The sequence below is a fragment of the Lynx canadensis genome, chromosome C1 (genome assembly GCF_007474595.2).
Source record: "Lynx canadensis isolate LIC74 chromosome C1, mLynCan4.pri.v2, whole genome shotgun sequence".
NCBI lineage: Eukaryota > Metazoa > Chordata > Mammalia > Carnivora > Felidae > Lynx > Lynx canadensis.
Window position 1 is genome coordinate 3,935,715 of NC_044310.1, and position 27,340 is coordinate 3,963,054.

General features: G+C 63.7%; 3 protein-coding genes across 4 annotated transcripts in view; 1 reads left to right on the forward strand and 2 right to left on the reverse strand.

The window, feature by feature from the left end:
* The first annotated feature begins 3,661 nt into the window (after positions 1–3,661).
* HES3 (hes family bHLH transcription factor 3) lies at positions 3,662–4,860 on the forward strand. The gene is made up of 4 exons (XM_030324324.1): positions 3,662–3,721; positions 3,829–3,924; positions 4,026–4,107; positions 4,487–4,860. Exons 1-4 carry the CDS (start codon positions 3,662–3,664, stop codon positions 4,858–4,860), a joined length of 612 nt encoding a protein of 203 aa, XP_030180184.1.
* A 1,711-nt stretch (positions 4,861–6,571) lies between these two features.
* GPR153 (G protein-coupled receptor 153) lies at positions 6,572–16,861 on the reverse strand. Its single transcript, XM_030327456.1, has 6 exons — positions 16,822–16,861; positions 12,371–12,838; positions 11,517–11,946; positions 9,844–10,036; positions 9,307–9,491; positions 6,572–9,159 (listed from the first exon to the last, which is right to left on the reverse strand). Exons 2-6 carry the CDS (start codon positions 12,724–12,726, stop codon positions 8,497–8,499), a joined length of 1,827 nt encoding a protein of 608 aa, XP_030183316.1. The 5' UTR covers positions 12,727–12,838; positions 16,822–16,861; the 3' UTR covers positions 6,572–8,496.
* A 3,200-nt stretch (positions 16,862–20,061) lies between these two features.
* ACOT7 (acyl-CoA thioesterase 7) overlaps positions 20,062–27,340 on the reverse strand; it is a 100,733-nt gene continuing 93,454 nt past the window's right edge. For both annotated transcript variants that reach the window (XM_030326732.1, XM_030326726.1), the window contains exon 9: positions 20,062–20,437. In XM_030326732.1, the coding sequence (XP_030182592.1) occupies positions 20,339–20,437 (99 nt within the window). In that variant the 3' untranslated portion in view covers positions 20,062–20,338. The remainder of the gene's footprint in view (positions 20,438–27,340) is intronic.

Below are 27,340 nucleotides of genomic sequence, written 5' to 3' on the forward strand. Positions count from 1 at the left end.
CCATTCGGAGTTCCAACACAGCTAAAGAGAGTTAAACAATCGCAGCCATTCCAACCCCATCTGGAGACAAATGGCTGAGTCATTTCAGAGCTTTTGCTGTGTCCCAATAGTTAATTACACGAAGCAATCACTTCATTCCCCTTTGAAATGCATCTGCAGAGACGGCCGGCTGGCGTATTTCTTCCCCGAAGTCACCTCGCGGGCGGTGGCCTCTGCGGCACTCCCCAGTAAACTAGCATTGCTTTCAATCCCTGGGTGCTGCCGGAGGGAAAGGGGCTCTCACCCAGGGCGGAGAGGTTACACAGGGCCATCGCCTGGGAGGGTCGGTAGACGATCTGGTGCGGCTCTTGTTCTGGGGCCCGCAAATCCCCCGCCTACCTCCTTTCCAGACCTCAGTTGCTCTGTAACAGTTTCTCTTTAGACAAAGTCGAGAAAACCAAAGGCGAAAGGGAGAACGAAGGCACAGGTCACTTTTTGCCTTCAATTCCCAAGCCTGAGGAAGCAGAGGACTCAGTGTTCCTTGAATCCCCTCGAGGTCTCCAGAACTACAGAAGGATTTTTTTTTTTTTTTCCCTTGAATGAGCAAAGGGCAACCTGGGTCTCCCCAGCGCTTTGCCGGAACTCGTGCTCCTTTCCAGGCCCCCTGGGGAGCCCAGATGCTAAAGATGGAAAGGGAGTCGGTGGCCTACATCCCAGTTTGCATAAGCCCGGCTTCTAAGATAGTCCACGTCCTTCCCAGCAGCCGGAGAGGCTTCGCCCTGCTTGCTCTTAGATAAGGAGGGGGGGGGGGGGGGGTGTGCCGCCCCTCCCACCCCACCTCGGAAAACGCACCCGCCCAACCTTTACGCACACCTTCGGAGCCCCCCCCCACCCCCACCCCCACCCCGCCTGCCTGTGAGTGTGCTGAGGGTGGTCTAGCTCAGGACTCACAGAGTGGGGGAGGAGGGCAACCGGGTCTTAGTGGGGACGTGGCCGCCCAGGAACCCAAATTGCGCATAAAGCGGGGGTTTCTCCGCGCGCGGGGAAAAAGGGAGGGTGGAATCCTCACCAGGATCTGTTTCAGCCCTGAGTCCTGCCGGACCCTCGCCCGACTTAAGGGCGGTTCTCGGCGGGCGAGCCGCGCTGGGAGTGGGGAAACCCGGAAAGCAGAGAGAAAATCAGCCTAGGCGGGGAGTCGCGGGGACGCCAGCCCGGGGACTTGTCCCGGGATGGGGGGGGGGTTTGCTAAATGGGGGCGCAGGGGGCGGTGCCGGGGTAGGGGTAGGGGGCAGCGAGGCGGAGGCCCATTAAGTGGGCGGAGGCAGAATTTGACGGGTGCGAGTCCAGCCCAGGCCGCCCCACCAGGCTCGCCGCCCGCAGCCAAAGCAGAACATTGCGAATTAGCTCATTTTGCGGTCAATTTTCCACTGCTTAAGAACACACTAAGCCACCCACGTGAGCGGCCCCACCTAGCGAGACCGGGAGCCTTCCGCTCGGGCTCGAGAGGAGTGACGGCCCCAGGAGCTGCGGATGCTAGGGTGCGGGCAGGGGCGGGCCGCGGGCCCCTTTATGGCGGCCCTAACTCTGGAGAGGGGGCCGGCCGCGAGGGCTGCGCCGAGGGCCATTGGTTTGCTAATGCGCCCGAGTTGAAAGGCGCGGGCGGCGGTTTATGGGGAGGGATCATAATTAGAGGACAAATTGCCCCGCAGCCCGCGCGGCTGAGAGCGGGGGCGGGGGCGGAGGGCGACCGCCGGAGCGAGGCGCGCGCCCAGCTTCCGTGCAGATGTGCGGCCGCTGGAAGCCCGCGCGCAGCGGGGCGCCCGGAGTTTGGCCCCGAGGGGGCGGGCGCGGGCGGGCTTTGTGGGGCCGGCACAATGCCCTTAACACTCGGCTGCCCCCTTTGTGCCCGGCCCCGCCGCCCGCCTGCCCCGCGGCGCCTTTGTACCGAGCCGCCACCGCCCCAAGCCGGGAGAGCGCACGGAGGCCAGTGGGGCCCGCTCAGCCCCCGGTGTTTCAAAGCTGCCCGGCGCGTGCCAACGCCGGCCGGCCGGCCTCGGCCCCGCCGCCCGCCCCGGGCCCGGCCCGGCCCGATCTGGCCCGGGGTCCTGCGGCCGGGGCGGAAGAGCACCTCGCAACCCCGGCAGACGCAGCCCGGGCCTTGAAAGGAGGGCGGAGCGCGATTCTCCACGCTGCTAGGCGCCTGAGAAGCCTCTGCCCCAGGCAGGGCCCATCAATACTCCGGGCAGGGGCGGGTGTGGGGGAAGAAGATAGCCCCTCTCCAGGGAGCCAGGGGGCCCATCCGGGACCCAACAATCTCCCCTCCCCCTCGCGCTGGGTCCCTCGCAAAGGCCGATTTGTTTATTCCTCTGCCGCAGGGCTCAACTGCAGAACTTTTGCGTCGAAGCTACTTCCTTGCCCTCGCGAGTAGCCGTGGGAGCCAGCATTGTTCGGAGCCCCATTTTATAAACCTTGAACCTGGGACCCTGCGAACCCAGGACAGGGAGATAACTGGAGATGAGTCCAGGGACGTCATCCGGTCAGCCACAGCTACTGGAGTCCTGCTCCTGGGGCCCAACCCGGGACTACAACAGTCCTGCTGTAGGGCCTAACAGGTCCTGGGGTGGGTGTCTCTTCCACTGAGCTCCCTGGGTCTCCAGCCACAGCCCGAATAATGAACAGTGTTTGGGGGTCCCAGACCTCCAAGAGCACAGAACGATGCTCTCGCCATATGACCAGTGATCTTTCTCACCCTCACCTTTCATTTGTTGGGAGCAAGAGAAGGCCGGTGGGAATAAACTCCCCGGCTGTGAGGGCAAGTGGCAGAGCCTGAGTTGTCCAGCCTGGAAACTCAGGACTGAAACTAGCCCAGCTGGAAGAGTGTGGGTTGGGGCCTAACAGGGCCAGAGGGCACCTGGGGTCAGGACACACACCTGAGCACAGGAATGCTCCCAGTCCAAGACCCCAGCTAGGAGGAGACTGGCTGTGGCCCCGAGGGCGGGCTGCACGCTTTAATGGGACACATGTCGCTGTGTGGCCCCCTCAAGCCCAGCCTGTGCCCGGCTTTGAGCAGACACAGGCAGAAAATCGCTGCATTGTCCCAACATTAGGACGACTAATGTGGCGTTGCCAGCGTGGCCAGAGCGTGAAACCCGCAGAAAGGCCTTGCTGGCGGGTCCTCCCTGCCTCCGCATCTTCATCAGACACACGGAGGCCTGGTGTGTTGTCATAGTCATTAGCGGGGCTCAGAACCAGCTGGACCCATGGACCTTCCTCAGTGGGTGCCCCCTAGAATGCTTGGAGGCAAGGGACGGCAAGCACTAGGTAAGTGGGACTAGTGAGGCTCGGTCCCTAGGGACACTAAACACTGGGACAGAACAGGGCACGGAGGGATGTGCATGAGAGGGGACCCCAGACTCTGGAAGTAGTGGGGGCGAAAGGGATATGGGAAAGACTGAGAAAGGGGAAGAGGAGGGCCCCTTGGAAGAAAGGAGGGTTCCTAGAGGTAAGGCTGAAGCCTGGGCTTTGAGAGGGGGTCGCACAGAGAGGTGGGGAATTTCCCAGTGCATCCCCCTCTCATCTCCTCCCCCTCGGGGTTCCTCGAGTCCAGGAGCGCCTCATTGACATGTAAACGAGGAGCCCCTATAAAGGCGGCACTGCCTCCCACAGGAGCAGATACGACAACATGGGCACTAAGCCTGGGACCCAGGGCAGCTCCGGTGGCCAAGCCGGCGGCTTCCGCAAGGTCTGGGGTCCTGAAGGGCTCAGGGTGTGGGCCTGCCAAGCCGGGGGTGGGGTGGGGCAAAGGGCAAGAGGACCCTGGCCCTGTCCTATAATGCCACCCCTCTACAGATCTCCAAGCCACTGATGGAGAAGAAGCGACGGGCACGCATCAATGTATCGCTGGAGCAGCTGAAGTCGTTGCTGGAAAAACACTACTCCCACCAGGTGAGACGTGGGGATGTGGTGAGGTGGGGGTGATACGATCCCCAACCTCATCCCTTCCAAGTCGGACTGTGCAGCTAAGAGCCCTTTCCACGGATCTGCAGATCCGGAAACGCAAGTTGGAGAAGGCGGATATACTGGAGCTGAGCGTCAAGTACATGAAAAGCCTTCAGAACTCGGCTCAAGGTGGGAGGGAGTCTGGAGGGGATAGGGCAAGGATCTGAGGGGGGGGGGCACTTGTGGCGTCAGACCCGTGGATATCACAAGGCCAGATAAAGGAGGGATGGATGAGAAGAGAGCTCGGGGCAGTGGGCAGCTGGGTGAGGAGAGGGCCCCAGATTGCTGGAGGCAGGAGGCTGCGAAGACCCTGCAGCCTAGAGCAGTCGCAATCCGGGTGAGCGAGGGTCTGGACCCTGGGAAAGAAATTCAGGTTGCCTAGCCCCTCCCCTCCCTTCCCCGCCACATTTCTCCCCTCCTTTTCTCTCTCTACACCTCTCCTTTCCTCCTCCCCTCTCCTATTCTTCCCTCCCCTTCACATTTCTCCTGTCCGCTCCCCTCCCCCCAGGGCTCTGGCGGGTCCCCAGCGGAGCCGAGTTCCCGTCTGGCTTCCGCAGCTGTCTGCCGGGAGTTAGCCAGCTTCTGGGGCGCGGAGAGGACGGCGGCGGCGGCCTGCGCTGCCCCCTGGCGCTTGAGCGCGCAGGTGGCAGCACCATGGACAGCGCCAGCCCGAGCCCGGAGGCGCCCGCGCCGCTTGGCCCCTGCGTCCCCGCCATTTGGGTCCCTGCTCCAGCCATCGGCGCCTCGAGGTCCCAGCCACCCCGGCTCCTCTTCCCTGGAGGTCTCCCCGGCCCGTCCTCCAGCGTCCCGGGGCCGCAGCCGGCCCCTCGCCGCTGCGCCGAGAACCCAGGGCCGGGTCTGGGGGTTTGGCGGCCCTGGTGAGTCCCGGCGCCGCCTCAGACTCAAGGGGGCCCCCTTCTGGCCCCAGGACGCAGAGACTGTTTAGAGCGCGCCTGCGGTGATGGCCGGGACCCCAGTCTTCCGTCTTGGTCCCGTGGCAGGGGTGGCTGGGAGGGTGCCGCGTGCCCGCGAACGCGAGGAAATACACGGAGCCTCGAGGGGGACCTGTGCCCCCCCCCCAGCCCCACCTACTCAAGCTGGACCCGCTCTCTCCTCGTCCCACCTTCTCGCGGGGCTGGGAGGGGATGTCCCACGCTGCTCCTCTTTCCCAGGGCCCCCGGCGGGCAGCCCTCCCCCGCCCCCGCCCCCGCCCCGCAGCCTCGCCGCTGTGGGAAGGTCGCCGTCGGCAGCGGCGCAGAGCGGACCCCTCGCAGCGAGGAGAATCGCTGCCCCGCCCCGGCCCATTCAGCCAGCCGAGGACGCCCGGTTCCCACCGGCACAAAGCTCGCCGGGTCCCGCCCCGCCGGCGAGGGGCCCCCAGCCCACCCCCACCTTGGAGCTTCTCGGCTTCCACGGGTCCCCACCCCCTCCGCACGCAGCACAGCCCACCCGGCAGGCGCGCTCTCTGAGGCCCGCCCATCTCAGAAGACCTGCCCCGAGCTGCCCCAGCTCAGCAGCCCGCCCTGCCGCCAGATGCTCCGCCCACCGCTCGGGTCACCCCACACCCCGCAGCGCACGGCTCCTGAGGGTTCCGGCCGCCGGACTTCTGTTGCCGCCACAGAACCCGCGACCCTCGACAGCCCTCCGAGCGCTCTGCGCCTGTTTATTCTTCCGAAAACGAGGTCATTGCTGTGCTCCGACCCTAGCCCGGGGTCCCGGTGTTCGAGGGGCGGCCTGGGGCTGGGGGATGAGAATCCTGCGCCAAGCCCTGGGAGGGATCCTGGCATTTCCAGCTTGAAATTCAGAATACAGACAGTGGCGAACCTGTGAGATGGGTACAAAGAGACCACGGAAGTCCAAATTTCTCCCACGATGCCTACTGGGGTGCATCTTTTGAACTACAAATACTGACTTTCTATAAAACATTTCCCATTTAGGGATACCCCTGCTTTGCTTATGTGTGCTAAGCCCGTTCTGGTTAGAGTGCGGGGAGAGAGCGGCCCGGCTCCCCCACTCCGCCCATCAGTCTCTCTGGAGCGCAGGCGGGGAGGGGGTCTCGGCTGTGGCGGTCGGGGGGGGGGGCGGCCCCTGGGGTCTCGGCCTCCTGCTGCGTTGGGGGCGAGTGGGGGACAGGAGCAGCCGCACTAATCCCTCTGCCAGCCACTAGGTGGCGACCTTATACCGCGGACCCAGGGAGCGGCCTCCAAACTCGTACCCGGGCTGGAGCGGGTCACCACCAGGCACGATAGGTCCGGCGCCCCCAGGCCCTGCCCTTCTTGCTCTCCCGAACCGACCTCACAGAGGCTAAACGTCCCTGAAGCCACTCCTGGTGCGGAGGCTGCCAACTGCGCTCATAGTGCTTCTCCTGCTATTAGCGCTGTGGTGCCCACCCCACTGCTCTGTCCTGCCGCTGGTCCAGGCCATCCTGGTTCCCTGGGTGGGGCTGCAACGCTGGCATAGAAAAGGGGCACTGGCCCAAAGGATGGCGCACTAGGAGGACTTCTGGACCCAGAGGGATAGACACTTGGGGACAGCTGGCTAGCAGTGCTGCTCTATTCTGGAAAGGTGTTTCCATGAAACCACCCTAGGAATGCCAGGTGCAAATCATAGGAAGTTTTTATTGTATTCTGTACAGAAGAGAAATGCTCAGTCGTCAAAAAACTACAAACAGATTCCTGGCTCTGTGTGGGTGGTGGTACAAGGACAGAGCTCCCTCCCCTGTGAGCCTGGGGCCAAGCTGCTTCTCAACGCAGCAGATAGGCCTGGCGGCTGCACAAAGTGTGAGGGGGAGACCCAGGCCCCAGGGTCCTCCATCTGGGGTCCTCCCTCCTTTTTATTTTTGTAAAAACCATAACTGGAGGGATTTGGGGGTATCGTGTCTCCCTGCAAGTATTGCCATTGGATATGAAATACAGAGTAAAAACCCAATGTGACAAGTGGGCCGGCCTGAGCAAGGGGTGGGGTGGGGGGATGACACAGTGGCTAGCTGACGATCTCTGCCCCCACTGGACATGTGGGTCCTTGAAGGCACAGCAGCATTGGCCAGAGGTGGCCCCTCCCCTGGCTGGGGCCCTACTGTGGTTTTCTGTCCTGCTCATCTGTGGCTGGCTCCTCCCTGCCCAGTTACCCCACAGCCTAGGACCAGTGGCCTCCAAAGCATAGATGGAGCCAGGTAGCCCCCTATCCTCGCCCCTCCCAGGGCCTTCTCTGGGGCCAAGACCTTGTCAGGGGGGTGAGGAAATGGGCCTGACCACCAGAGGGTCCGGGGCAGCGTTGCAATCCCAGGTGACAGAGCAGGAGGGAACACAGGGCCGGCAGGCTCTGTGCTGGCCCTGGAATCTGCTGGGGGAGGGGCTGGGGCTGGGGCTGAGGTGTAGGGGCCATTGTGTGGAGGCAGGGGCCAGGATGACACAGCCTCTGCATTTGCCCTTGTCCTTTCAGCTCAAGGTCACAGCTGTTCCTGGGCTTCTCCTTAGCCTGAGCCTAGGGTCTTTCTCCAAAGAATACCCAGCAGGCCCTTCCCCAAGACCCATGGCAAAGCCAAGAGCCCTGTCCACGGGTGAGGGAGGACCCTAAGGCCCACAACCTGGGAGGTCTCTAAGCCAGGATTCCTTCCCTGGGGCATCAGGATAAGGAAGCCCCTTTTCCCTTTCTTCAGTTCTTTCCCATCACGGACCCATGACTTTCATGATGGCAGGGTGATGAGGGTGGGGGGACACTAACAGTAGTCAAGGTGGGTGGTGGAGGAAAAGTGCTGTGCTTTAGCCGGGGTGTGTCCCTGGGGGGCCAGGGGCACTGAGAGTGGGAGGCCTCAGGTGCAGAGGCCACACCGGGCCGCACACTGAAGACTGACGCCCCGCAAAGGGCCCACAGAGGGCCCTAGATGCTCTCACACCCTGTCCATTGAGGAGCCAGTGCACAGGACCAGGAGACTTCTCCCAACAGTCCTGAGAGTTAACATGGTCACCTGCTCGAAACAGATGGGGAAACCGAGGCAGAACTGGTCAGCAGGAACACCTGCTCAGAGAGCTTGTTTGGGCTTTGAAGACCCCTGTGCTTAGAGACCCTCTGTACCCTGCCCCCCACGGGGGTGAGACAGTTACAGTGCAAAGTGGAAAGTAGGGTGTAGCCCAGTGGCTCCTGCAGGGCTGGGCTTTGCTCCGTCTTGTGGTGGCCCTGTCCCTGGGCTCCCGGCCGCCACCCCCATCCCCCCAACCCAGCTGCCCGGGGCTGCGCGAGGTGCATCAGGGCCTTTACCCAAGCCAGGCTCGCTCTGCCCCGAGATGCGGTACCCAGCAGCTGGTCCGTGCCCGGCGGTCGTCCAGGGCAGCCGCCGTCACTCCAGGAAATGCCCGCGGCTCAGTCACGCAGGGAGAGCTGGCCCACGGCCAGGCGCCGTCGGTGGGCCCCGCGTGGCGCTGCCCGGAGCCCGGCCTGGGTCAGCGCGGCATCTTTGGTGCTTTGGTCCCTGCGGGCGGCCCGGCCCGCCGGGCGCGCGTGGGGAGGCGCCGGTAGGCCCTAGGACGCGGAACCCAGCGAGTCCGAGTGCAGCGTGACGTAGCCCGAGGACTCGGAGGGCGAGCTCAGGAAGCTGCTGGTGCTGCCGCCGCCGCCGCCGTCCCCCGCCGCGCGCAGGCCCCCGGGCTCGCCCCACGACGCGCTCAGGCCGGTCCGCAGGGGCCCCGCGCGCGCGTGCACGGCCGGGCGCGGCCCGGGGCTCCGCTGCGCGCCGCCGCCGCCAGGGGGCGCCGCGTCTTCGCCGGGCTGGGCGCGGTCGAGGAGGGGCCCCTGCGGGGCGGGCGGGCGGCGCAGGGCCTGCGGCTCGCTCTCGAAGGCGGTCAGCGCGAAGGCGTCGGGCAGCAGCGAGGCCGAGGCGGAGCGGGCGCCGGGCCCGGGGCGGAGGCGCGGGCTGCCGGGGGGCGAGTCGCGGGCGCGGCGCGGGCCGCCGTCGGGGGCGGGGGGGCGCAGCGACAGCAGGCTCTCGGCCGAGCGGCGGCGCGGGCGGAACGGGGGCGCGTCCTCCGCGAAGGCCAGCAGGCTGCCGCGGCGCCGGTCAGACCCAGAGGGCAGCACCAGGGCGGCCAGGTCCTCGCCCGAGCCCCAGCGCGGCAGGAAGGCGGGCAGCGGGACGGCGGCCCACACTTCGGCGTCGTCGTGGGAGAAGCGTCGCGTGGGCGGGACCTGTCAGGACGGGCGGGGTTAACCCGGGCTGCCCTCCTGGAAAATGGGGACCGACGCGCGGCTCAGAGAGGAAAGGCCTTGGGGAGATCACGATACTTCCCCCCCCCCCCGCATTTTGGGGGTCTCGGGCCCTGCCCCGTGCCCTACCTGCAGGTACTGTGTCTTGTCCTCCTGCAAGGGCCGCAGCGGATAGAACTGGGGCAGGCCCCCCTCCAAGGCAGAGAGCTCATACTTAGCCATCCTGTCCAGGGCCACAAAGTCACCTCCATAGCTGTAGTCGAGAGAGTGCTCCAGCACCAGGTCCGGGGGGATGCCACCCTCCAGGCTGGTATCTGCAGGGTGGGGCAAAAGCTTAGGGGCCATGGAAACCTGGGGGCATCGGAGAGTGAATTCCAGGGACCCTGAGACACATTCAGACACACACACACACACACGCACACACACACACGCGCACACAGGGCAGAGTCCTGAGTTCAAATCCTAGCTCTGCCACCTTTTGGCTGTGGGGCTGGGGGACTCACCTGAGAGGAGAACACCCCAGGAGACACTTAGGTCCCTTAGGGGTTCAAGGCCATTTGAGCAAGGGGTCCCCTCAGTGCCATGGGGTGGTCACCTGACAGCTGTCACCCTGCTGACCTCGCCCAGGCCCCCTTCTCCCTGGGGCCTCTCCCAGGTCATCCTCACCATTGTCCGAGTCCTCGTCGTTAGCCATGAGGGCCACGCACTTCTCCCAGACGGCCTTGAGGTCGGCGCGGTAGCGGTCGCAGGCCCAGAGGAACGCGGGCAGCAGGAGCGCCTGGGCCACGGAGCACCACAGCACACACAGCGCCATCCAGGGCGCCGAGGCGTCCGCCCGAAGGCTGCTGAAGCTCACCACCTGTGGGCACAGGGCTCGGCCTGGCACCTGGCAGGACCCCCCTCCCCCCTCGCCCCTCACTTCTCCCGTGTGCGGGAGGAGGAGGCAGCAGACGCAGCTATGGGCTCTTGGGCCGGAAGGAGCCAGAGTGTGAGGGTAGAAGTCCGTGTCCGGCAAGAGCCGCTGGCTGCCCAGATGCACGGTCAGAACCCACCGAGTGCACAGATGGTCCTTCACATGACACCGGGCAGCACGGGGCGGGCCTTGCCTCACGTCGGCCTCATGACTGCCCAAGGAGAGAGGTGGGGGTGTGCTTTTCCAATCCCTTTTTGGGAAGAGGAAACCGAGGTTTGGAGAACCAGGTCCCAAGCTTCCCAGTTCAGGGACTTTTTTTGCCATCCTCACTCCTCCGCGGCCAGTGGCCTCCTCGCTCTTCCCCTGCATGGTGGTGGATGCAGGGAACTCTCCCCCAGGAGAGTTCCTTCCCCCACCCAGAGTGACATTTAATTAGTCCCCCATCAGAGCCGAGTGGGTATGATACACTCATCACACTGGTTCCACTATGTGAGCTGTGTGGCCCTCGGAAGGGTGCTGAACCTCTCTGGGGCTCAGTTTCTTCATCTATGAAATGGGCCAAGAACACCCCACAGTGTGAAGTAAAGATCGCAGACACCATACCAGGCCTGCAGCGTGGAGTGAGCTCCACAAACAGCACCCCTTTCCATGCCCTGAAGGGAAGGTGGGGGGACGCTCTTCCTCCACTGCTGTCCCCTTGTGGCTCTGCAATTCTGCACACGCTCCTTCTCTCCATCAGCACAGACTGGAGACGTAGGGCCCCACTGCACACAGGAGAACCCAGCCCCTGGGGGAGGGGGTAGCGGGCCCACTGAGGGTGGGCCCACAGGCTACCTGGGACGGCATCCTGAGTTTGTCCCCTATGAGGCTGCCACCCCACTTGTCACCTTCTGGAGCTAGTGTCCTGCCATGACTCCAGGGACACAGCCCTGCCTAGCTGCTTGGACAAAGTCTCGGGCTGGTCCTTGCCCCTAGACCCCTTCCTGTCCCACTCCAGACCCTTCAGGGGGCTGGGCTGGAGCCCTGTGGGTGCGAGGCCATGGCTGTTGAATCCAGACTTTATTCTTGGGGTCAGGTGGTCATGTTACTCCACGTTCTACATCCTCTGCTTGAATGGGCCTCACTCTGGTAAGAAATGTCCCTACAGTGTGTCAGAAAGATCCTGGGGTCTGTAGTCATCTGACTTGGGCTCAAGTCCTAATACAGCTGCCTTAACTTTAGGTGGGTCATTTTACCTCTCTGAACCTCAGTTTCCAAATCTGCAAAATGGGATGATGATGATGATGATGATAATGCCTCCCCCCCACCCCCCACGGATTGGGTGGGAGGATTCAACCACCTGACGCCTGGAGCGTGCCTGACCCCAGGGCTGTCCCAGAGCCCAAGTCCCCCTGACAGGCTCCCGCCAGCTGACAGTCTCACCCACCAGCACGGGGAAGCCCATGAGGCAGTCGTAGATGAGGACGATGGTGGCCACCAGGCCCGTGATCTGCAGCGAGGTTTTGGCGGGCTCAGAGCCGTCGATGGAGGAGCGGCGCTTGCCCTGGGCGTCCTCCACCACGATGGTGGGCACGGTGAAGGCGCGGCGGCCGGCCCGCGGCCCCACCTGCACAGCCAGTGTCTGGAAGAGGGCGATGGCTGTGCAGACCACACCCATGGCCACACTGCCGCCCACCAACAGCAGGAAACAGACGCCGAAGCCCAGGCCGATCTCTGCCACGATGAAGCGGCAGCCGTGGGTATAGAAGCGCTCAGTCGTGTCGTGCCAGCCGACGGCAGGCAGGGCTGACAGGATGAAGGACACCATCCAGATGCCCATGACCGTATGCACTGCCTGTTTCTTGGCGTTGCTCAGCCTGACACAGAGTAGGGACAGGAGCGAGGTGTCACTCACTGGGTCTTCCCGGAGCCCCGACCACCCTCGCCCCCCAGTACATCACAGTCATGACAGTCGGCAAAGTGGGGCCTTGTCCCTTGCACGGGGGATCCTCGTGTGTTGTCACACGTCCCCCCACCAAGCATTTCTGTACTGGATACCATGTACCCCCAGGCACAGCTACACGTGCATGCCAGCCGGGGCCCAGAACAGCCCCTCCGGAGCCTCCCTGTCTGCCCCCAGCGCAACACAGGTGTGGCACCACAGCTGGGGGGGGGGGTCGTCAGCACCCTGGGGCCGTTTGTGGGTATAGACGCCCCTCGGGCCTCTATGCACTGCCCACAAGCTCCCCTCTGTCAACGCCAGGTCCGGAAGTGCACACGTGCACACGCCCGAGAGCTCACCGGTAGTTGACCGGCCAGCGGACCATCCACATGCGGTGGTAGGAGAGGGAGGTGACGGAGAAGCAGGTGGCCAGGGTGAGGGTGTAGAAGGTGGAGACAAAGACCTTGCAGAGGCCCTCGTTCCACTCGTAGTCGGGGCGCTGCCGCCGCAGCTGCACCACGGCGTACGTGGTGATGGGCACCGCGACGTTGAGCATGTGGGTGGCCGCGAGCGTGCACAGCAGAAACTCCAGCGGCTTCCACTTCTTCTGCTTGGCACCCACACTCAGGATGCCCCAGGCATTGGCCAGCAGGGAGAGGCCTCCGCATGCCAGCCAGCCCACCGCACTGCCAGGCAGCCGCCGCTCATCACTCATGGTGCAGACGGGCGCCGGCCGGCAGCTGAGACATCCTCCTCGGGGCCAGGCCTCAGCTGGGAGCAGCGGCCCTCACACGTGGTGGCTCGGAGACACCAGGGACCGCGAGCATCTGCAGCGGGGGAGAAGCCAGTGAGTGCGCGGGGACTGTCCCTCTGGCTCCTTAGAGTGGGGGATGGAGGGGTCTCCTGATGCACCATTACCTGGACGGTCCTGGCTTGAGCTGGGCTGCTTTGCCTCTTCTCTACTCCGAGGCCTCCAGCCCATGTCCCTGGCACCCAGGGGACACGGCCAGGGGTGCCCAATAAAGTGCAAATACCCTCCCTTCCACCTGCTCCTGGCCAAGGTCTGGGTCTGGGTTTGCTTCCAGGACAGCTGCGTTCATCCCGGCTGGGCGCTCTTGTCCCCTGGTGCCCTGGCCCTGCCCAGGAACCAGCACTCACCATAAATGTCCCCAACCCTCACGCAGCCCGCACGATGCGTCCCACACACATCATAAGGGCCCATAAGGGCGCACATCAGGGGCCCTTATCTTAATCAGTCCCGCTTCGTTTGGCCAAATGAGGGCATGCCTTAGAGGGTGAGCCCCCTGAAGCTCCCTGTGCAGCAGGGGTGATCTGGCGACCACTTCCATGGCCAGCTTGGGAACGGGCAGCCTGCTTTGCCTGGGTCAGCCCCCCGCACTACCGCAGGCCAGGGGTGCAAACTAAGCTCCAGCCTACCAGCTGTGTGGCTTGAGCAAGGCTCCTGCCCCCACGTCCTCTGGAACGGGGCGATGATGATTCCTCCAGGGTGAGGCTGGGGCGGACAGCCGCCGCATCTCTAAAGCCCTGGGCCGGGTCTCACACCCAGTGGGCGCTCTGGGTGGTGGTCACATTCATGCTCTGGGACCAGGGCTTGCACACGGTGGTGCTCTGGGGAGGCGATCAGTATTATGCTATGGATGCCTCAGACAGCATGGGTCTGTAGACAGCCCAGGGACCAGACCTTGACCCCAACGAGGAACGGCTGACAGCCGACAGCCACGAGCCAGGGACACAGGAAGTTGGGCAGAACGCACATGTTGGAGAGGCGCTCCATCCTGCCAGGCGGCCAGGCAGAGTCTCTCCCTCCTCCTTCCAAGCCTGGCAGCCCTAAGCTACTTCTTCGAGTGGAGCACTGGCTGGTCCCTCTGATATGAGGCCGGGACAACAGGACAACGTGGCCATAGCCTGGAGCAGGCAGCATGAGGAGAAGTACGATGCTGGGTGAAAGCCTACTGTGTCCTCTGCCTATGCTTGGCCCTTCTTACTCGAGCGCCTGTTTAATCTCACCGGTTGCAATTCTCTTGCCCCCAGCACTTTTGGGCAGCTGCTGTACCGGACACAGCCATGCCATCCCCCGGGGACTGTTTCCAGCTTGGGATGGGCAGGACACTGCAGGCCCCTGGCCCGCAGGGCAGGGTAGGCGATACCACTCGGCCCTTTCCTGTCTTGTCCGGGGTTCTTTTGGTCTATCTGTGGCCTGAGCCCCCTGGACACTGAGGGACCTCTGAGGGATGCATCTTATCCGCCCCTGCTGTGGGCCTGCCCAGACCCGTGACCCAGGGGAGGAGACTGTCCTCGACCATACCAGCGCTCCTAAAGGCCTCCTACGGGGTTGGGGAAGTTCTGGGGCCAGGGAAATTCCCTCCCGAACATCAGGCTTCTGCGTACAGAGCTTCCTCCTCTTCCCCACCCCAGACCCAGTGTGGGAGACGGGGTGGCCCCGTCGGACCCCCCACCAGCCAGCCATTCCAGTGTCCAGCAAAGCTCTTTGATATCAGCATGCATGAGGCCACGTGGGGTGGGGTAAACAGCTGCTAGACTCTGCCTCTAGCTCTCCAGCCAATTACTTGACTCAGCTGAGCCTCATTTTTCTCATCTGTAAGCGGGACGCGACAGTACCTACCTCGGACAGTAGATACACTATGCCAAGGAATGCAGCCAAGCACACAGTAAGCATTCGATAGATGCTTACCAGGTAGAACGCTCACCGAGCCCGGCTGTCCCTTAAGGGCCAAGACCCTGAGCTTGGAGGTGTGGGTAAGCCTCAGACCTGTGTGGGCAGACACAGTCACCCCAACCGGAACCTGGGACAGCCCGGCTTTGGGGTGAGGAGGGCACAGGGTGTACCGAGGGGTCTAGAGCAGGCAGGGTGTGGGCACCGCTGGGGGGCCAGAGACCACAGACAACCAGTGATCTTTACATTGTCAAGTAGGAAGCTGGATTCAGCACGCACCTGGTGGGCCAGCATCTATTTCCACCCACCTTGGGTCTCCCTGGCTGTCATATTGGGAGGCCTTCCCTCAGATGCCCACAGGCTCTGTCCGACCCCTGTAACCCTGGGCCCTGTGGATCACTGGGCAGGGTGGTGGGGAAGGTGCCACAGGTTGGCACAACCTTTCACGGTGCCAGGCCTTCCCCTTGTCTGGCCTAACCATCTCTCACTGCAGGGAAAGGCTCTGGTTCCGTGGGCAGAACGTGCCTTGCCTGGAGAGGGAGGAAGCATCTTCCCCGCGAACAGGCACACTCCTGGTTAGCACCCCCAGAGATTTTGCATAATAAATACCAACAGCATCCCCATTTTAAAGGTAGTCAAACAAAGACAGGGGTTAAAACATTAGCCCCAAGCTATCACGTGCGTGAATCAGGACCCAACCCCCCCCCCCTCCCCCGTCCCGCCTTGGCTGGCAGCTAAATCCTGGCCTCTCAAACCCAAGCCCAAACCCAAACCTGAACCCTAGCAGAAACAGGCATTTTTGGTCCTTGAAAAGAGGCTGCCTTTCAACCCTCTGTCCCTGCAGGATGGGTCCTACTCTTCCCACAATGCAGATGGGAACACTGAGGCTCAGAAGCCGGAGCAACACAGGGAGGAAGTACGAGGGCTGGGTTTGCAGCCCAGGATTCCTGAGAGTGGTGGTCCTGGGGACAGGGGAGAAATGTCACTGGGGTGGAGGTGGGGAGTGCATTTCCAAGGTCTCCAAATTCACAGTGAGAGGGGGCTTAACAGTGTACGAACTGGGAGACCCCTTCCTCCAGGCTGATGACCAAAGACCCACTGATCACACGCCTGCTGTTCATTCTTCACAGGGAGCAGCGGACACTGAGGGCCAGACCCCAGGCTGGGCTCCAGCTAGTGCGGTCCGCACCCAGGTGTCGCCGCCCCCTGCTGGGAAGTTTCTTCCGCGACACACTCAGAGCGTCCCCCCCAGCATTTCAGGTTGGGGCTTCCTGACTCCCTCAGATCCTGGAACCCCTCCTTCCTCCCCTCCCCCCCACAGCACGTCGCAGATGTGACCCGCCCGGGACCCCGCCGGCCCAGAAGACTCCCTCCGCAGGGTCTGCGGGCGGGGCCCCGGTGTGACGTCACGGTCCCGGGCCAATGAAGCCTCGTGGCCCCAGGGCTCTATTGCGCAACAAAGAGAACCCAGAACTTGAAAGGATTCCCCGGGCTCCCGCTGCACCCGCCCGGCTCGCGCGGGCCTCAGCCCCGCCCGCGCTGCCGCCCAACTGCCCGCGACACCCGGCCCCGCTGCCGCCCAGGGCGGGGCTCTCAGCGCGGAGCCTCCGCATCTCCGGCACGCCCCCCCCCCCCGCCCGCCCCCCAACCCAGCGAGCGGTTCCTGCCTCTGGGCGCTTCGATACTCCCGCCCGGCCCGGAGCGCCCCAGCCTGCCGGTCCCAAGCGGAACCCCCGGCCCTACCCAAGCCCGAGGGCGCGTCCGAGCTACGGCCCGGGAACCAGCCGTCCCCACGGATTACGCTGGGCAGGGGTGGGCCCAGTACCCCTAGACTGGCCATCACCGCTCCCAGCAAGCGGCTGCCGCCGGGAGGCGGGGGGGGGGGGGGCGGGGAGGCGGGACGAAGGAAGAAGCGGCCCCTGGGAAGTTACCCCGAAGGTCCCCAAGTTGGGGGGGCGGTGCATGGCCCTCAGCGATGCCCGCCGCCCCGCGGACAGACCGTGAGACCAACGGACATCAGGCAGACCCTCCCCGCCCAGAGCTCTCCCGCCGGGGGGGCCTCATGCCCAGGGTCCTCCCACCCGGCCGTCCCCGGGCCCGGGCGGCGGCGCTCACCCTGCGTTCGGGCGCCCGGGGCTCCTGCTCGCTGCTCCCGCCTCCGGCTCTGGCTGAGGCTCACGCGCTCCCGGGCCGAGCGCGGGCCGCCGGGGGCCGCGGGGGTGGCTGGCGGCGGAGCGGCCCGCGGGCCGGGGCATCCTGGCGGCGCCGCCCGGGGCCCGCGCGTTCCGCTCGGCCCGCCGCCCCTCCCTCCCCTCGCGCCGCCGCCGCCGCCACCGCCGCCGCCGCCGCCGCCGCCGCCGCCGCCGCCGCCGCGCTCGGCTCCCGCCGCTCGGCTGGCAGAGCTCGGGCGGCCGGGGGCGGGGGGCGGAGCAGGGCGCATGCCTCCGCGCCGCCCCTCGGACCGCCCCGCCCCCGGAGGCGCGGCCCACCGCCGCGTCCGTCTGTCTGCGCATCTGTGGGTCCTTGGTTTCCCTCCAGCCCTGCACCCCGCCTCTGCCGCGGCGGGCGCCAAAGCCCCTCGGGAGGGCGGCGCCTCTTGGGACGTCTGCGCTACGCAGCGGCTTCTCGCTGCCGTCTCGGGTCGGTCCACTGGCCCGATTCGGCCTCCGAGCCTCCGGGGAGAGGAAAGGCCTGGAGCTCTGGGGGGGTGGCGGGCCCAGGGGGCCTAGGACTGGAACGGACAGTGAGAACCTACGGCCGGGCGTGGGGCTCAGGGAGGCCTTCCCGGAGGAAGCCACATCTACGGTCAACAATAAGGGTGGGGCTGGAGGGGACCTGGGGCGCCTGAGGACTAGCGACTTCCAGGAACTGGGGGAGTCGGTCAGGATCAGGGGCTGGGGTAGGGAGAGGCGAGGTCGGGCCAACTAAGGATTCAAACTTCTCCTGGGTTCTGGGGAGGTCCACCGTGGGATGGTGAATGGACCACGGGTCTGCCAGGTTGTTGCCCTTCACCCCATGGGCTCAGGAATGTTCTCTCAAACTGGAGGACGTGGCGGCTGGGAGAGGCCAGGCCTGCAACTCAGCACTCCTGGTCCCCGCCTCAGGAGCTCCCTGCTGCCACCCCCCCCCCCCACCTTAGCATTTCTAGCGAGGGGGGTGGGGCACAGGCATCCAGAAGGAATCCTATTAGTCTCCTTGATGGGGGCTTCTGGAGACTCCTGGAGTCTTGGTCTCCCATCCCTACAGAGGACCCTGCCTGTCTCTTCAAGGACACCCATGACCACACACACCCTTGGGCACAAGGCCTCGAAGTCATTCTGGGCTGCTTGGCACGTCACTGTCCTTCCCATGCACCTGGGAAGCATCCAAGAGTGTGCAGCCCAGTGTCTGGAGGAAGGGGGCACCTGTCCAGATAGAACCGGGCCCAACCAAATGCAGCCAGTGCTGCCCACACCACTCTCTAGCTGGCTCCCGCACTGCCTGCCCCTACACCACCTCTATATCCCAGGAGCAGCTGGGGAGTTAGGGGCAGCGTTAGGAGACCCAGGGCAGGCCGTAGGGTCAGTGCTCTGTGACAAAAATAAAGGTGTTTGTATCCAAAGCCTCCACAATGAAGTGGGGCTGGTGAATGGGGGCCTTGGACCGTATACTCCATGAATGGCTTCTGGGCAGCCAGGACCCCTAGTGAGCTCTCCATGGATGGGCCAGCTCCCTGCCCAGGTGGCACTGGTTATAAATAGGCCACCGGCAGTGGGAGGCTGGCACAGGGAGGCTGGTAACCAAGTGTGGCATTTCTAAGACAAACACAGGTGACCCAGTCATCCGGAGCCTTTGGCCACACTGCTGTCCTGCTGGCAGAGCCAGGCCTATGGCCCCCAGTGCCCCTCCACCAGCCCAGCTCACCCACTGCTGCCTGTACTAGTGTCCCTGCCCTGGGCTCAGCTGGCTCTGGGGGCAGGTGGGAGATGGGCTTCCCATGACCACCCTGGGGACCTTGTGCTAAATGCTTTGCTAGCCTGGGCTCCTCCCAGCTGTCCTGGGAAGTGGATTTTAAGCACCTGGCTTGCCCAAAGCCACATAGATGAGTGGTCAAGACCGAGAAGGATGTAGATGCCCTGATGTCCCCCGTCCCTTGGGCTCTGGCTTCACGGACATTGGTTCGGCTGGCCTGGGCTGGGCTGGGCTTTCTGCTGGACCTGTAGGGGAGGTCTCCTGGTCACTCCCAGCCCAGGGCACCCACCCGCTGCCTTCAGGAGGTCTGAATGGGGCCTGGGTGGAGCCGGGGGAGGGGGGCAGAAGGGATTGGTGCTGTGGCCTCCAGTGGCCTGTTCCCTCCTCCTGCTTCCAGGCAGGAAATAACCCTGGCAGCTGGGACTGAGGCCTGAGACAGATTCCGAAGCTCTTGGCGGGTGTTTCTGCACATCTGGAGCCGCATTCCCTCTCTCTGGGCCCCGGGGAGCCCTGTGTGAGGCTGCAGCTGTTTGGTGGCCACTCTCCCCATCTCCAGGCTTCCACGATGAGCCTGGGTTGGGAACATTCTCCCATCACCAGGTGTGCTTGGTGGTGTCTTTCTCAGTCACGGGTGGGGGTGAAGGGTTGACCCCTGTAGTGCCTGGCAGGCTGCTGGCCGAGATGCACACGCACAGCCTCACATCTCACACATGCACACACACGTATGCACAGACAGGGCTACAGATGTGCATGCACGCGCGCGCGCACACACACACACACACACACACACACACACAGCTACACACTGACACCATTCACACACGCTGCTGCTCAGACCCCCACCCCACAAGCCTTCCCAATAACCCCCTGGCCTGAGCGGCTGGGGGTTTCCACAACAGGCACAGGGGCCCTGGCACCGGCTGGGAGGCTCCTTCTAGAAGAATCCCTGCCTCTTCCTCCAGGGGGCTAAGGAGCCAGAGCTGCTCCCACTGAGAAGAGGCAGAGGGAGGCCGGGGCAGGGCTCCCATTTGCTGAACGTGCCCCAGTCAGGCTGGGCTCTGCTCTCCCTGCACATCACCTCCCTGGGTCCTCACAAGCACCCCCACCCCATCTATGGGAAGGCCACTCGAGGCTTAAAGCTGGCAGCCTGCATGAGCCAGATAGAGGGCAAGCGGGCTGCTGGCTGGGGTCTCCCGGCCAGGACATGGAGCCCAGGCCCTGGGAGGGCAGGGGTGTTCCCTCCAGCCAGCAAGTCATTAGGAGAACCCGAGGGCTGGGGTACACGCAGGTATTGGCACCCAGGCGAGACGGGAGTGCGGGAGGGCCCATGGAAGCCTCTGGCCCCCCACCCCGTGCCCCACAGGAAAGCAGCCCCCCGAGACAAATGACGACCCGGGGCCAAGGTCCAGTCAAACAGCAGCTTTATTAGTGACGCTGGATTCCGTACACACCGTGCACGCGAGCATCCCCTCGGGAGTGCCTCCAGCGGGAGGGACGACACTGGAGTGGTATAAATAAAGCTTTGGTGTGTAGGTTTTCAGGAGAGAGCACAGGTTAACACTGCAAGACGAACACTTCACACAACACCAGCTCTCAATGTGGATTGGGTTTTTGGCCAAGGGGGTAAATCCTAAGTGACTAGACACCGGGGCCGCCGCAGACCTGGCGCAGGAGGGGGCGCCTAGGGCTGGGGCTCCGCCTGGCCCTGCCGTTTTGCCTTCATCTGCAGGTACCGCCCTTTGCCTTCCTCAAAGCGCTTCTTCTCGTCCTCGGTCTCGGGCTGTGGACCACACACAGACACAGGCAGGTTAGAGACGCCACGGCACCCCGAATGCGGGCCATGGCCTGGGCCCTGCCCCGGGGGGCCCCCCGAACACCCCACCCCGGCTCTGCTGGCGGCCTGGGGCTGCCCGGGGGCCAGGCACTGGCCCGGGGCCCCGCCTTCCTGCCAGGCGGCCGAGAAGACCCTGGGAAGGGGTCCCCGTACGGATGCCAGCGTCACGGGTGCCTCCCCGCCACCCTCCACATGGCAGGTGGAATCCCAAGCCCAGTGCCTCTTTGATAATGAACCTCAGCTGGAAATGCACTTGATAAAACCTGGGAGGGAAGGCCTAGAGCAGGGCCGAGTGTGAGGAAGGAAGGGGGTCCCCGCTGGGTCCAGTCCCAGGGAGTGCCAGCTGCTCACAGTCCCTGCCCCAAAGGGAAGTGGAGACAAGCGCTGTGCCGGCTGGGTGACCTCGGGATGGCCACTTCGCTGGGCCGGGAGCAGTAGTGACGGTTGGGTGGGCAAAAGCCCTGGACGGCACGGATGACCGGAAGAGGCGCCTCGGGTCCTGGTAGCCCCTTCTCTGCATTTCTTTCCTCTGAGCGACCTAAGAGGCCACGTGCCCCTCCTCGGGGGGCAGAGCCCCCTCACCGGCCAGAGGGAACGGGCCGGAGGCTGGGCTTTGCCCGGGAAGTCTCGGTTCGTGCCTGCCCACGGGGCAGGATTGGGAACGGCGCCCCCTTCCGCTCTCAAGAGTGGCCTGGCCGCTAGGCGCGGAGACCACCGTGGCAGCTCAGGCGGTCACTTCCCGGGACCCCATCTGTCCCCCTGCACAGTTCTCTCTGGCCCAGCCCCGGTCAGGAATGCAGGTTTAAAGCGCTCTGCAGATGCCCCCGGGACATTTCCTTGCGGTACCCTGAGGGTGTCTGAAAGGCAAAGAAATGGGGCAGGTGCCCTCCATCCACGACTGGAGCCCCAGCAGCTATTTTTAAGCCTAAGTGTTTTACAGGCAAATGGTATATTGGCAAAAGAGAGAACAATCAGCTGGAGGATGGAGTGTCAGGTTAAGCCAAATACTTCCTCCCCCTCAGCCGCCTCTGAAATTGTTCGCTAAATGTCACCAGGTGTAAACTGTCAAAACCTTGTGGCTTGGAGCCAGCGGAACTTTCGGGTATTTAAAGAACTAGGCTCGTGCTCCTCGGAGTGGTTCCGGTGCCTGTTTGAAAAGCACAGACGGAAAGTGGCTTTTCCAAGACACTTTATTGAGGAAGGCGCCCCTGCGGCTCTGGTTTTCTCTCTGGCTGACTTTTTTTAAAAGTGAAATTTGAGGCCATGCAATCTGACCTGAAAGAGCCCAGGGAGACAAAATGTTCTCTCCGTTAGAGCAGGCAGTGCTAACGGGGAGCTTCCTGGGGACAGGAGGGCCGGGGGCCCCGTCCCTGTTCCTGAAGGCACGCCACAAACACAAGGCCGCATCCAGCTGAGCCCGGCTTCTGTGCAGCCCAGGCGGGATGTGTCGGTCGGGGGCTTCTCCAACGCCTATGTGTGCGTAGGTCACCCGGGTTCTGATCCGGTGGGTCTAGGGCCCAGGGGCTGAGACGCGTTTCTAATAAGCATCCAGGTGATATGTGGCCGCTGGCCTGTGGCCCACTCTGCCCCCCTCCATCCATCCCTGCACCAGATGGGGGACAGCCAAAGAGGCCAAGAATGCAAGGTCAAGGCCACTGGGCTGAAACAGTTGGGGGCCTTTCCCCCCCCTCCCCCCCCCGCTGTGGAACGTGCTTGGCGTGGCTGAGGAATCCTGTGACTCCCATCCGTCTGCGGTGGCCAAAGGCCACGGCTTGGGAGGGCGGCACGGCTGGGCCCCTCCCGCGGGGGAGGGACTGCGGTCAGGTTTCCCACCTGCCTTGCAGAGGACCTGCTCATGGGCAGTATGTTTGGGTCCTGGAGCTGGGAAAGGGGACTGGATGAGGGGGAAAGCAGATGGAGAGACGGTGGGCTGGGCCATGTGCCGAGGGCCCTCCCTCCAGCTGGTAGAGTTCCCATCCCTGGGGCAGGGGAAAGAAGGCAAGAGGCTTGGGAAGAAAAGAACTTCTCAAAAGCAAAGGCCACGAACGAGCAGAACGAGCAACGCAGCGGGCTGGAGAGGGATGGCCCCGGGCCGTTTGCAGAGCCCAATGGAGCCAGGTCCTGCCTGATGTGAGGGGCCCGTTTCTCTAGCCCACCAGCGTTTCTGGAAACTGGCAGGCGTGGGATTCACGTGAGGAACTTGGTCCCCAAGTGCCCGGGTCACCAGCCAAGGGCTCTCAGGGCTCAGAAGAGTAGGGGGAGGTCCGGGGGAGGGGGGCGGGAGGCAAACGGAGCCATCCTCTGGGGGGTCCTAGAAGGTGGGCAGAAATGGCCCACCGAGGTCAAGCCCCTGGGCAGCAGCACCACCCTCTGCAACCATCTCTCTGTCCATCTGTCCGCCAGTCTTTCTGTAGCTCCCTCTGGGCCGTCCACACCATGCCCTTCGGTTCCTTCCCTCGAGGACACGCATCATTGTTCCATTTGCGTTAATGGCGCTAGCTGCAAATCTGTAGCGGGAGTGGGGTCTCCATAGCCTCTGTGCCCCATCCCCAGCCTTGACGTCCCCACCTCTGGAAGGAAGATGTAGCATTCTTGAGGGTTGCTGGCCAAGTGGGTGTGGGAAGCTGAATGCTAGCTGCCGGCTCACAATAAACCGTGCGCACAGGGCCGCGGCTTTGAAGATCTCGACGTTACATAAATCTGTTCGACTTTGTTGAAACGGCGACCTCCCAAACGGATCTGGCCAAGGACCCCTCTTCCTCAGGAGCCGCGCGACCACCTGGGGTTGGCCGAATGGCCGGGTGCTGCCTACGCTCTCCCGCTACCAGCATGTGGCACGCGCCTTCAGAGCTGTCCCCATAGCCCCGGAGGATGCCTAGATAGACCCTGGTCAGCGCCACCCGGCCTGTGGAATGGGCTGGCCCGCATCGGGACCCCCACCACACTGCACACCCTTCCTGGAGTGGCCTCTTCATCCTGCCCCGAAACCCCGCCCAGCCTCCTCTCTGGAGCCAGGGCGAGGGGCCGGCCAGTCTGGTTTGAATCTGGCTTCGCCGCTTGCCCGTCGTAAGGCTCGCAGACTCCCCTACACCGTCCTCTATAAAATGGACCCGTACCCACCCTACCGGGTTGCTGGGGAGACCAAAGTCCTGCTAGCCGTCCCCAACGAGAGAGCGACAGAAGCCCCGCCCACTTCACGTAGGAGTCCCATTTCCATGAAACCTTTAGGATAATCACGCCCACGCAGAGAACACAGGTTAGGGGTGCCAGGGGCTGGGGGAGGGCTGACGGCTGAGGGGTGCACTGTTTCTTTTGGGGGGATGACGATGTTCTAAACTTGATTGTGGTGATGGCTGTGTGCCTCTGTGAACGCACTAACACCCACCGGACTGTCTACGGTACGTGAAAACTGTACGGCATGTAATTAGATCTGCAGAGGACCAGAGGTGAACACCCTCCTCACGGTTCACAGAAAATCAAGGAGAAGGTCCGGCACGGAGATGCCTCCCACCCAAGTCCTGGCACACAAGCGGGAGCGGCGCAGAGGAAACGCTCACTGAATTAAGCCCGGCGCTTTCCCTACAGCGGCCGAGCCAGCATGCATTCATTCATTCATGCATTCATTCCTCCCTCGTGCGCTGCTCTGGGCCGGGTGCACGGACCCTGTCTCGGGAGCCGACGGAGTAGCCGGCAACACACAGAAGGCGAGGCAGATTATCCGGTACGCCGAGAAGTGACAGTGACACGGCCGCACTACAAAGTCAAGCAGCACGAGGGGGTCTCAAGGGCCAGGTGCTGCCGGGGAGACTCCAGAGTGGGGGGAGCAGCCGAGTGGGTGCCAAGGCACATGGGGGTTGCTGGGAGGGTCCCGATCCACGGAGGTGTGCGGGTCACCTGCCAACCGCAACTGTGGCTGTCCTCCCCACCCGGTCAGGCGAGTGGCGGTGACAGGGCCCGCTCAGCAGAGCGAGCCACCACGCACGGGAAGGGCCTCCTTGGGGAACAGCAGGGGCAGAGTCCCCGGATCACCTCGGGCACCTCATCTGTGGAGTGGGAAGCTCCTAGACCCTCCTGTCTGTGTGGTTACAAGGAGCAGGGGCAGCACCCATACCCTCTCCGACCCAAGGCCTCAACACAGTGGCCCCCATGAGCTGCCCGGGTAACCTGCCGCTGGGGCGGGCATCCGTCCGGATGCCCTTCCAGGCCCTTCTAACACTGGGCAGTGCTGGGGTTACGCTCAAGAGCCTGCTGCTGGGGCCACTGGTCCTGCAGAAACTGTGAGAAGGAAGGCCGGGCCCCCGGGCCAGGTGTCTGTGGGGCAAGGGGCTGTCCAGAGTCCAGTCCACTGGTAAGAACAAGCCGGTGACAAAGGACAAACTGGATACACACTGAAATACTCAGAGGCGATGATGCCGTCTCAGATCGGCCTCCACCGGCCTGGGTGGTGGGGTGGGCAGGGTATATACATGAGCAAGACTGGCCCCGTGTTGATAGCCACTTAAGGGTTCTTTCTTGTCTTTACTTTTGCATTTATTTTTCTATAATTAAAGGTAAAAAAAAGAAAACCAACTAGACCCATGAGGGCAGCTGCAGGGACCCCTTCTCCCTTCCCTGGGCACAAAGAACTTCAAGTCACACTCAGTCAGTTGAGGGACTGAGTCTGGCGTTGGAGGGGAGCTGCCCCTCCCCTCCAGGCTCTATCTCCCTGCGGCCCCCTTGCCCGCCTCCCCACCTGGCACCTTCCTCTGGCCCAGAACCATATCCGCGGTGACCCGAGTTAACCCACGCGTCTGTGACAATATCCCTCCAACTGCCCAGGTGAACCTTGTGCGGTGACCAAGCGTGGAGCCCTCCCACCCCTTCTCCCACGTGGGCTGTGCACAGGGGGCCAACCTGGGGCAGTTCTCAGAAGTTCTCTGGGCAGCGGCTTCTAGGGAACGGCCTGCACTGAGCCCCGGCACGTGCCAGCACCACGCCAGCTCGATACAGTCTGCACGGCAACCCACAAGGAGCACCAAAGTCATTGCGGTTTCTGTTTCACCAACGAGGACCCCAGAGGGGGTGGGTGGCTTGCCCAAATGGCATCTGGTAAGCCGCAGAGCCTCGATTTGAGCCTGGGCACTGCTGCCTCGATTTGAGCCTGGGCCAGGCCATCCCATGCCAATGGGCGCTTATCCGTGGGCTCCCCGGCAGGCAATGGGGAATATTGCGACCCTCCGACGTTGCCCAGAATGAGCCTGGAGGCCCCCAGGGTGAAGGCCCCTTCTTGAGCTGGTGCCAGCCTGCCAGCCTGCAGGGGCCCAGGGTCAGGGGTGTGCTCCTGGCCCAGCCCCTCACTCCAGCCTCGGAGCTAGGCGCCTCCCCAAGAAGCTTCTCGAGCTCTTGTGGGAGAGGGCGGAGGTGCGGTGCACTTTCCCTCGTCCGGCTCAGGTTCCAACACCCAGTCGCTCCCGTGAGGGTGAGTCCAACCCACGGGGGTGACGGGGCCCGGGTTTACCGAGGCACCACAAGCAGCCAGGGCACCTTCCAGATTTCCACACACACGAGCAGTGTGCCGCCCTTCTGTCACATTCAGGGGAAGCCGGAGTTGGGGCTGTCGTCCCATGTTTCACCCCATGCTTCCCCTGCACTCACGAGGAATCCTCTCTCTAGTTCGTCAACTTCGGGAACGTCTGTACAGACACATCAGAGTCGCGGGCCAGGGGAGCATCATGTTGGGTCCTCCTCAGGGCCAGGGCTCGGGAGGCGAGCCAGGCGCCCCGGCGCCAATCCTAAGGGGGCGCTCACCCCTGGGGCCGTGCACGTGCGGGGTGGCACCCTGCTGGCCTCCCCTCACCCCCCCGGGCCCGACGTGCAGCTGTGATGATCCAGTCTAGCAAGGCTTTCTAGAGCTCCGGCTCCGGTCAGGCCTGAAGCCCACCCTCCGCCAGACTGCCCCCAACCACTGCAGCTACTTACCCCTCAGCGGCCAAGAGGCCATCAGGGGTTCCAGAAGGTGTGTGCCAGAAGCTCTGGGCGCTTCTCTCGCTAGTTCAGTCAATGCGTGCCCTGAGGAGGGGCAGAGGCCGAAGCGCAGATGATTCCCGTCCACGCTGCCGGCACAAAACACGGCAAATTCTAGCGTCCACTCGGTGGAGGCAGAGGCCAGTGCACAGCACCAACGTTCGATATTCCGCAGCGAAGTCATCAGCCGGGATCTGCCCTCAGACAGAACGAACGCTGACTCGTGATGGATGTGCGGGCAGCCGGCCAGCTCAGCGAGGCCTCAGAGGAAGGGGCCAGCTGAGGGCTCACGTCTCTTCTGGTCTCGGGATGACGGCATGTGCTGAATGTTCTGGGCTCTGCAGAGCCCCACCAGGCCTAGGGGCAGTGTCTGGCTGACATCAGGCATCGAGCACCCCCCGCCCCCGCCCCCGTGAGCGCTGCGCCCTGTCCCCCGGCTGCCCAGGAAGGTGTTCAGCCAGGGCAGGGATTTATAAAGACGGTCAAGTCCCCTCACGGCCAGGCCATCCGAGGGGGAGAGGGAAGCAAACAGAGGTGGGCAGGGCAGTGCTCGGCATTCTGTGGCGGCACCGCCCCGGCCCCGCGGGCCAGAGGACGGTCGGCCGCCCCAGGCCGTGAGTTCCAACAAACAGCCCTCCCAGCCAAGTGACTAAGAGGGGCCACCGCTCCCCTGCCGGGTGTGAAGCTGACAGAAGGAGACAGATGGCTGCCTGCGCGGCCCCCGCCCACGGCCCGGCTGCCGCCTCCCTGCATCCCGTCTCCCTCCATCCGGCAGAGTAAATAAATACATAAGTTGTTGGCTGTTGCTGTTTTTAATGGAGGGCTGGGGGCGGCGGGGAGAAGGAA

What these genes read in the sequence shown, in the direction of transcription:
- HES3 (XM_030324324.1), top strand. Translation starts at nt 3,662, where the DNA reads ATGGGCACTAAGCCTGGGACCCAGGGCAGCTCCGGTGGCCAAGCCGGC. An exon ending in AAGCCGGCGGCTTCCGCAAG is followed by an intron (nt 3,722 to 3,828) that starts GTCTGGGGTCCT and finishes ACCCCTCTACAG; the next exon opens with ATCTCCAAGCCACTGATGGA. An exon ending in AAAAACACTACTCCCACCAG is followed by an intron (nt 3,925 to 4,025) that starts GTGAGACGTGGG and finishes ACGGATCTGCAG; the next exon opens with ATCCGGAAACGCAAGTTGGA.
- GPR153 (XM_030327456.1), bottom strand. Translation starts at nt 12,726, where the DNA reads ATGAGTGATGAGCGGCGGCTGCCTGGCAGTGCGGTGGGCTGGCTGGCA. An exon ending in CGCTGGCCGGTCAACTACCG is followed by an intron (nt 11,947 to 12,370) that starts GTGAGCTCTCGG and finishes ACTCTGTGTCAG; the next exon opens with GCTGAGCAACGCCAAGAAAC. An exon ending in CGACGAGGACTCGGACAATG is followed by an intron (nt 9,492 to 9,843) that starts GTGAGGATGACC and finishes CCCACCCTGCAG; the next exon opens with ATACCAGCCTGGAGGGTGGC.